We start from the raw sequence: 9,943 nt of genomic DNA on the forward strand, positions 1-9,943 counted from the left end.
AGTGTTTGGTGATGAACCAGGAATAGACTAGAAAGATAAAATGAGAAGGTTGGTCATTGAAAATAACACCCAACATGTAATAAACAAAACATTGAATTGTCTACGAATATCAGTGTACAAAGCATCATTTGTGCTAATGCTAGGAACACTTTCCCTTTAACAGATATTTAACTCTTTGTACTTTCCACTGATTATGCCTAAGAACATATCATTACTTAATTAGACAGATTTGGATTTAAAAACGATTCATTTTTACAGATCCTGCTAAAAAAATAAAAATAAATGACAAACAATGGTATTTTGGCACAAGAGAAATCTGTAAATTAATCTCCATCAATGAAATAAATGTCATAAAGACAAGGAACCCCTTCCCACCAAAGAAATACATTATTTCCACGTGTTTTAAAAATAAACTGAGTGCCCATTAAATTATATTTGTTATACAACTGCAGCCAACGATTCGTCCAAAAAATACAATTTAAAGTTGATTTAATTTCGAAGAATTCGCTGCAAATGTTGATTGGGAGGTGGAATTGGGGGAATATTATATATTGTAATTAAAGGGTTACCCGAGAGGAGAAAGAGAGTGGCCATTGGTTAAATACAAATCCAATCTTCTTTTAACACTTTATATCCAATAATCCCTTTTTCTTGTTGGAGGATGAAAGATTTAGGGGAAGATTAAGAGTCAATTGTCTGGTGTGAAGTGGGGCCCAGTATCAGTGTGAAGCTTTTATTTAAATACACAATATATTTAATACACATTAAATATATTTCCATTAATTCGGGGCAGAGATGAAAATAAAGGGAACAAAGTTAATTGTAATTACATTGGCCTGAAACTTGGTTTCGATTCATCTTATGTTTAACACAATCACTGCCATTTATTGATAATCTACAGCCAAATAATATTATTACAGATGTAAAACACTTGAATCCTGTTGTGTCCAAAGCCTGTGAATAAAATGCAGATTTTTAGGTCGATATCCGCAGCCTTCGATTTATTTTAACGGGAAAAATGAAAATTGGAAGAATCAAATCCCCAAAAATCATCAGTTTCGTTTGAGTAAGTGATTAATAAAATTATGGTGGGTTTAAATGGCTACAAATCCAATTGGAGTCCAGGCCCTGAATTATTAATTCGTTTTGTTTGCTGGTGCTCCTAAAATGTCTATAAAATCCTATAAAATCAGTAAATAATCCAAATTATAGGCGGAAAATACGCAGTGAGTTGGATCGAAACAAACACTGAGTTTTTAGCTGGAATTACTGTGTATCGGGAGATTTAATTTATTAACTAATATTCCGTATTCTGTGAGTGTTTTGTATCTGACAAACGAACTAAAACCAACTTCCCAGTGGGAATGACGGAGCCCACAATTATCCAGACATTTATCATTAAAATAATTGCGTTTAATTGTTGGACAATTAGGAAACAAAGAAGCCGGGACATATGGTGGGGTCATTGGATTATCAGGGAAAGGATAATAATAATAATAATATCAGTGATCAGGTAAAAAAAACACATTTAATAATTACCTTCTGCCAAATATTGAATAATTACCCGTTTCCAAACAGAATTGGACACCGGCTCTGGATTTATATCACATTTATAGTAATTCTTCTATTAGCGGCGCAGGTTACATACGAGACAACGTGTGTTGGGAAAGTGCTGTCGACCCTAAAACTGGGTTGAAATGGCTGGAAATGAGAAATGGATTTGATTTCTAGTGGATCAGTTATTTGCTGGGTGTTGGATATTATTATTTATTACTATTGATATTATGTGGGTTAAGTGGGTGCCATAAGGTGATTGTTGTGTTTCTTTGATAACATTTGGGGGGTCTCATCTGTGGGTGCATAGTGATTGGGGTGCCTGTGTGGGTGCATAGTGATTGGGGTGCCTGTGTGGGTGCATAGTGATTGGGGTGCTTGTGTGGGTGCATAGTGATCAGGGTGCTTGTGTGGGTGCATAGTGATCAGGGTGCATAGTGATCAGGGTGCTGGTGTGGGTGCATAATGATCAGGGTGCTGGTGTGGGTGCATAGTGATCAGGGTGCTGGTGTGGGTGCATAGTGATCAGGGTGCCTGAATGGGTTACAGGAAGCCCTTCTGATTGGGAGGGGGGGTAACAACCATCATTTCCTCCCCCCCCCCTTGCAGGCAGAGTTCAGTTGTGTTTGCAGAGAGAGGGGAGGGGGCGTGGCCCAGCTCTGGGTTAATTTGCATACTAATAGGGGATTAGCATTTGTGAGCCCCCAGAGGCCCATATATATCCAGACTCCCAGCAAGAAGTCAGTCATTCTGCAGCCACAGGCAAAGCAACTCACCTGCTCCTTCCAGAGACACTTGGACTAATCTCCTGCACCCCCAGAGGAAACATGTTACACAGCCCTGTGTTCCCCGCATTTGGCCACCACCTGGCAGACTACCCAGCCATGCCCCTCGCCACGGACTTGCCCAGGACCCCAAAATCTTCCTTCAACATTGACTCCATCCTCTCCAGAACAGACAGACCTGCCTCCAAAGTCTCCATGGAGATGCCCAGCTGGCAGCCCCCTTCTCCCCCCTTCCACTACTCCTATGGCATGGTGCCCTACCCACCCATGTGGCTCATCAAACCCACAGTGGGCTACCCCAACATGGCACAAGCGCAGCCAATGAGGATGCCCAGGGGAGAATGTCTGTGCCCAGACCCTGCCTGTAAACACAGAGGTGAGTGATCCTATTCATTCTCTATATACTGATTCTCAGGTTATACCCGGACTAGAAATATCTATATCTGTAATTCTGTTATGAACTATGATTGTCAATAAAATAACAAAGTGCCTATAAGTAAGTGCCACAACAGGCACAAAATGCTTTAGGCCTTCACCTGTTTGTCCTAATAAATGGCTTGAATTTTTGACTATATTTTTGTTATCTAATTTTTTGGAGGAAAACTCACAACTTTGTTTGTCACTATGATTGTCAATATATTGGCTCCTGTAGTTCTCTCTCTATGGGGAATTCTAAATTTACATTTTTCTAAAATTTACAGTCTAAAAAAAGGCCCAAAAAGTGACAAATAAAGAATCTTAACAAATTCCCCAGCACTTCAGTTGAACTGAACAAGCCACTCGGGTGAAGAAAAACTCTAAGTGTCCAGTGCAATTCTACGAGATACTCTCTATTGAAAGTCTCAGCTTAGTTGTAAATAATATGCAATGAATAATGTTTGCTATTGCCCTGTACTTATACTGCCCCCTTGTGTCTCTCCCCAGGATTGTCCTACTCCCACTGCCCCAATGGTGCCTTGAACCCCCTCTCATGGAGGACAGGACCCTGCAAGTTAAAGAGGATCCGCACAGTGTTCACCCCAGAGCAGCTGGAGAGGCTGGAGAAGGAGTTTCTCAAACAGCAATACATGGTTGGCACTGAAAGGGTGGACCTGGCATCTACATTGAACCTCACAGAAACACAGGTGAGCGCAAGCTTCTGAGACAAACGTTACAATATATTGTGTGTAAGAAGTGGAATAGACGCTAATGTAGGAGAAATACTGGTCATGATTGGGTGCAGGGGCACAAAAAGTTGAATTTGTCCTGTAGCTGATGGCTCCTTCTGTGACCATTGGGGGGTTTCTGTGGGACAAACTAATAAGGGAAGACTTTAACCCATATTTGTGTGTTCTGGATCCTTTGAGCTGTAACTCAATCCCGTCTCCTTTATCTCCTGCAGGTGAAAGTCTGGTTCCAGAACCGACGCATCAAGTGGAGGAAGCAGAGTCTGGAGCAGAAGAAGGCCAAGTTGTCCCAATTTGGGGTGATCCTGGCCGACAGCTCAGATCACACTGATGACAGCAGAGAGACAGAGGAAGAGGAGGATGATGTAGATGTGGAACTGTAGGGTCTATTGAACATAGACTAGAACTTGCTAAGCATCATGGGTAGTTTCAGCAAAACCCCCCCAAAAAGAGCACTACAGTCAAGAAGATGGCATTGGACTAAGCCAAATACTTGGTGACTGAACATTCAAAAAAAACCTCTGACTTTCCATGGACAGTGAGGGTAGGGTTAATTCTTCATAAACGTCTCTTTAACCCATTACTGGGGCACCTTACACGGCACTGAGCCAGCACTTGGGTGTATTGGATTATGGACTGGAGAGATCAGGGAAGAGGATTGGGTGATGCTGCACGGACAATCCATAGGCGCTGTACCTTTAAACTGGGCTTTGGGAGAGTGGTGGCTATTGAGACTGGGGTGCCCCAGCCTGCCCTTGCAATCTCTTTGATCACATTTTGGGTGCTGCTGATAATCATCCAAGTTGAAAATCCAAATGTACTTTTTTTTTGCCTTAATATTTATAGTAACTGTGTTACTTCCACAGTCCTGATGCCTTGTACTGCGCCTCCCCCCCTGGCACTCAGTGGGCTAGTCCTCAGCCCTTCATGCTCCTGTGTGTATATACTATATATGTCATGCCATGGGGGTGTCTGCCAGCGCTCAGGATACTGATCATATGACTTTCTGTACATGAATGTATTATTTATACTGATGCTGTTTGTTACTTATTTATTGGATCTGATTTTTTATATAAAGATTTTTTTTTCTATTTTACATAAAATACACGTCTTGTGGTTTTTCTCACTTCTACTGTACACATGCACCCCCCCCCCCCCCACAATAACACTGGCTGTCCTGCTATACACACAAACAGCCCCCCAAAATCATTCCACTATTCTCATATCTCCCAGAATCCTTAGCCAGCCGGTGGCCAACAAAGAGGTCTGGGGCCCTAAACAAACGGCACTGGGCAAGTCACCAGGGTACAGCACAAAGCTGCCCAGCAGTGACCCCTAGTGGCCCAGACAGGCTATAAGAACACACGTTTAATTTAAGTTTACAGTTCTTAGTTTAAACTGGTTGTTAGGATAAGCAGTCAGTAGCAACCAGAAATACAGGCAAGGCTGAATGTTGTTATCATTTATATGGTGACAGGATAGATACACATGCCTATCATAGGGAGATGAAAGGGCCCAGATTCCTAGAGCTTACAATCTAAACAGTGAGCCAGATAAGATTAAAGGGGAATTTCATCCAAAAACTCCGCATTGCATAATGGACATGGTCGTATTAAGCAACTTTTTATAATTTAAGGGGTGGTTTACCTTTTAAGTTCCATTTTAGTATGTTCTAGAATGACGTTTCTAAGCAACTTCTTCATTATTTTTATACAATATTTTTTAATTATTTGCCTTTTTCTGACGCTTTCCACTCTTTCTAAAATAACAAATTCCATGTAAGGCTACAAATGTATTGTTATTGCTACTTTTTATTACTCATCTTTCTATTCAGGCCTCTCCTCCTCATATTCCAGTCTCTTATTCAAATCAGTGCATGGTTGCTAGGGAAATTTGGGCCCTAGCAACCAGATTGCTGAGATTGCAAACTGGAGAGCTGCTGAATAAAAAAGCTAAATAAATCAAAAATCACAAATAATAAAAACGAAAAACCAATTGCAAATTGTCTCAGCATGTCACTTTCTACATCATACTAACAGTTAATTTAAAGTGGAACAACCCCTTTAGCGTTATGTGTAAATGTAATTGCTACTGAAACCAGTGTCTGTCTGACTGTTAATATCCCCTGCACTGCTGCCTCTGACTCCTGAAACAGTGTTGTGGTTGCTAGGTGGAGAAGGGACTTCTGCTACATTGTTTCAGGAGTCAGAACCAGAGAGCAGAAATAGATAAACAGATTCTAAATTCAATATCAATAACATTTATAAATAAGTCTGAAATGGAATGAATGAATATATGGGGAAAGTTGCTGATCATTGTGCAAACAATGGTTTTTGGGTGGAGTTCCCCTTGCTCATTTAAATAACATCTAGGAATTGTCCCAATTTTTATTCAGCTCTGTTCCCTCTTTCTGTTTCTTCACCTTCATTTGGGCTTTAATGTCACTTGGGTTGGAACACTCAGAGGGAACTTTCAGATACATTTTACCTCTAGAGTTGGAACATCTCCAATGATCTAGTGCAGGGATCCCCAAACTTTTAAACCCATGAGCAACATTCACAAGTAAAAGGCGTTGGGGAGCAACACAAGCATGAAAAATGTTCTTGGGGTGCTAAATAAGGGCTGTGATTGGCCATTTAGTAGCATCTATGTGGATTGTCAACCTACATTGAGACTCTGTTTGGCAGTGCATTTGGTTTTTATACAGCCAAAACTTGCCTCCAAGCCTGGAATTCAAAAATAAGCACCTGCTTTGAGGCCACTGGGAGCAACATCCAAGGGGTTGGAGAGCAACATGTTACTCATGAGCTACCGGTTGGGGATCACTGCTCTAGTGTATTTCAGGCCAATAATGAGGTGCAATATGCGTGAATTCCCATGATGCTTTGGGCTGTCACTTCCCACCTCTGTCCTCTCTCAGGCCCCTCAGGTAGAGCTTTTGTTATTGAGAATGTTCCTCCCAGTGGGACCGAGGCCTAATTACTAACAATGAGAGTCATTAGCAAACCAATCAGCTTGTCATTCTCAATGTCTGGGGAGCTGGGACTTTGTGGATTCCATGTCTGGTTTGGATACACACATAGAGGCCTCAGTGCTTGAGTTATTGCTCCTCTCACTTACAAAAGGGACTCATGAAAACCCAGAGTAAACACCAAAACACTCATACGTAGCTCACAAACACCCTGAGGCGGGGAGAGAGAAGAGTATATATGTATATAAAAGCAACATATGCAGGCCCTGTGCATGGTGACAACTGTATAATAAATGTATAGTAACTGTATAATAAGTGTATAATAAGTGTATAATAAGTGTATAGTAACTGTATAATAACTGTATAATAAGTGTATAATAAGTGTATAGTAACTGTATAATAAGTGTATAATAAGTGTATAATAAGTGTATAATAGCTGTATAATAACTGTATAATAAGTGTATAATAACTGTATAATAGCTGTTTTGGCTGCAGTCACCCAGTGACCCACGGTGCCAAGTTTGGGAGCTCTGGCTTTATTACTGTGAGAATTACAGCTGTTTACATTTTCTCATTGAAGTCAATAGGGAAAATCTGATTGGTTGTTTGCGGCTCCGCTCACTTTTTTGGGTCCCCAAAATAGGACAGAAAAGTCACAACACCCCATTCCCGAATAAGCTGAACGGTTTGACACCTCATTCATGGGTCTGCGACAAACTAATTATTCGATAAATTCCCCATTATAAGTCAATGGGGCAAATTTGGGGACCTCTCCTGCCCCGGGGGTAAAACTTATACCCTCGTGTGGGGTATCATCTGACACAGGTCGCAAACCTCTTCAAATGTGGTAAATTTAACGTTTCTACAAGATTCCCTCTCTGCGCTAGAATCCGTCAAAAGTTGGCCTCAATGTTAATCTATGGGACTTTTCGGGGCGGTTAATTGCCCCCGCAAGGGGCAATTAACCACCCACCCCTTAGAAAAGTCATACCACCCCATTCCCGATTAAGCCGCACGATTTGACACCTCATTCATGGGTCTAGGACAAACGGTGCGGGACTAGTTACGCGCCAAACTTTCATACGGAAGAAGAATAAAAATACGTTTGCAAGATAACAGTAGTGATGCTTTGCTTCGCAAGCACCACTAATAAGTGTATAATAAGTGTATAATAAGTGTATAATAAGTGTATAATAAGTGTATAATAAGTGTATAATAAGTGTATAATACGTGTATAATAAGTGTATAATACGTGTATAATAAGTGTATGCTGTATAAAAAGCAAGTGCCATATCCACCTAGTGGCCAGGGAATTAACTGCACCCAGTCAATATAATTATCATTCTTTCAACACACACACCTTTATTCTGTATTTCCTATGTATTTTATATTTCCTACAGACACATCTGAACTGATATATTCTATATTCTATATTTCCTATATATCTTTTTTTTTCCTACAGACAGGTCTGAACTGATATATTCTATATTTGCCATGTATTTTATATTTCCTACAGACAGATCAGATCTAATATATTCTGTATTTCTTTTATCTTTTATATTTCCTCCCTACAGCCAGGTCTGAACTGATATATTCTGTATTTTGTATATACTTTAAATTTTCTTTCCTACAGACAGGTCTGAACTGGAATTAAAAATAGACCTGACATTTGAAGAACACAGAGAGGCCCAGACAGGCCCAATGAATAGTGAGTGTCTATGAGATGTTACAGCAGCATTTGGCTGAACCCACAGATTCTCAGTCTGGACCTGGATACAGACATCTGAATAGTCATGTGATACAAAGATATTTTGTTTCCTTTCTGAATATTAAACATGTGGTGGTTGTGTTTGCTCTGTCCTGACTCCTTATCCGCCCTGCTGCTCTATACAAATGTATGAAGCTCTCTCTATGCTGCACTCACACAATTACACACATAACGTTACACCAATAAGGATTCATCACTGGCTATTTCTTAATCAGCGACACTAATTTGCTAAAGGCGGCACATTGATTTCAGCAAGCAGTTTAATTAGATGAGAGAGTCTCTTGGAGGTCTATTGTAGAGCGTCGCTGCTTGTCTGAACAATTGGTGAGAGAAGTCACAGCTACTCACAATACACTATAGATATACACATATATTATATACACTATATACACACACTGTACTGCCCATAACAAGGGCCCATCCTGCCACACCCACACTGCTCACAGAGCTCCACCCCCTGCTGTGCAATATGACAGGACTGAGTATCAATAAATACCCCCCAGTCACTGTTATACCCCACGAAAAAAGCTCCGCTCATCTGCACTTTGTCACCCCCCCCAATAAAATCACTTCTTAATGTGAATGATAATTGCCCTTTAATATGTCACAATTCTGGGGGTCCTTCTGGAAGACTGTGGGGGGGAGAGACATAAATTCACTTCTCATATCTCCGCTTTGCTCTATAAATTGCACTGATCTGCCAGAGCTGTTGCCCAGGGCAAGAGCTTAATAAGTACAGACTTAGGGGCAGATGTATCAAGGGTTGAATTACGAGGGGTTAAATCCCTCGAAATTCGACATGGGGAATAGAATCGAATAGGGAATTCGGGTGAATTTACACGCTGGCGAATAGTCGAATGGGTGAATATTCGCCCGGCGAATAGTGGCACGATCAAATATTCGGTCGAAGGATTTTCATTCGATCGAATGATCGACCGAATGCCTTTTTATTCGATCAAAAACGTAGAAAACAAGCCTATGGGACTTTCCCGTAGGCTTTTAAAGCAATTCGGTAGGTTTAATCTAGTGAAGTAGGCAGTCGAATGATTTTTAAAAGAGACAGTACTTCGACTATCGAATGGGCGAATATTTGCCCTTGTTCTATTTGAATCATTCTACTCAGGCGAATTTATGCCAATTCGATAGTCGAGGAGCACAAAAAACGACTCGAAATTTGAGTTTTTTTCCGTCTATTCATTCACCCGAGCTTAGTGAATGTGCCCCATAGTGTCGGCAGATACAGAGAAGTGACGCGCACGTGGAGTGGGACTTCGGCCTTGAAGGGGTTGTTCACCTTTAAATTAACTGTTAGTATGATGAAGAGACTGATATTCTGAGACAATTAAATTTCAGTTATTTCGCTTTTTATGCAGCAGCTCTCCAGTTTATAATTTCAGCAATCATGTTGCCAGGGTTTAAATTCCCCTAGCAACCATGCATTGATTTGAATAAGAAATTGGAATATGAATAGGACAGCACCACAGGCTATGGAAAAAACCAAATGACAGAACCTAGAGCAATATTGTTAATATTTAGTGCAGTCAACAACGTGTTAGAACACTAATCTGTGTGTGTCTTGAACCATAGAGAGTCTATGCACAGACTTTTCATGGGTGTTTTAAAGTGCTGAAGTGATTTCTACAAGGTGCTATCTCCAAAATAAAATTATAATTAAGTCAAAGAAAGTGCTTTTAGTGCT

At 40.6% G+C, this 9,943-nt stretch overlaps 1 protein-coding gene across 1 annotated transcript; it reads left to right on the plus strand.

Moving 5' to 3' along the window:
- Positions 1-1,663: 1,663 nt before the first annotated feature.
- Positions 1,664-4,604, plus strand: not.L (notochord homeobox L homeolog). The gene is given in 4 exon segments (NM_001087722.1): positions 1,664-2,715; positions 3,264-3,463; positions 3,721-3,888; positions 3,891-4,604. Coding segments are annotated over 3 exon segments (702 nt in total). The 5' UTR covers positions 1,664-2,381; the 3' UTR covers positions 3,891-4,604.
- Positions 4,605-9,943: the final 5,339 nt, after the last annotated feature.

Source organism: Xenopus laevis, chromosome 1L (genome assembly GCF_017654675.1).
Source record: "Xenopus laevis strain J_2021 chromosome 1L, Xenopus_laevis_v10.1, whole genome shotgun sequence".
NCBI lineage: Eukaryota > Metazoa > Chordata > Amphibia > Anura > Pipidae > Xenopus > Xenopus laevis.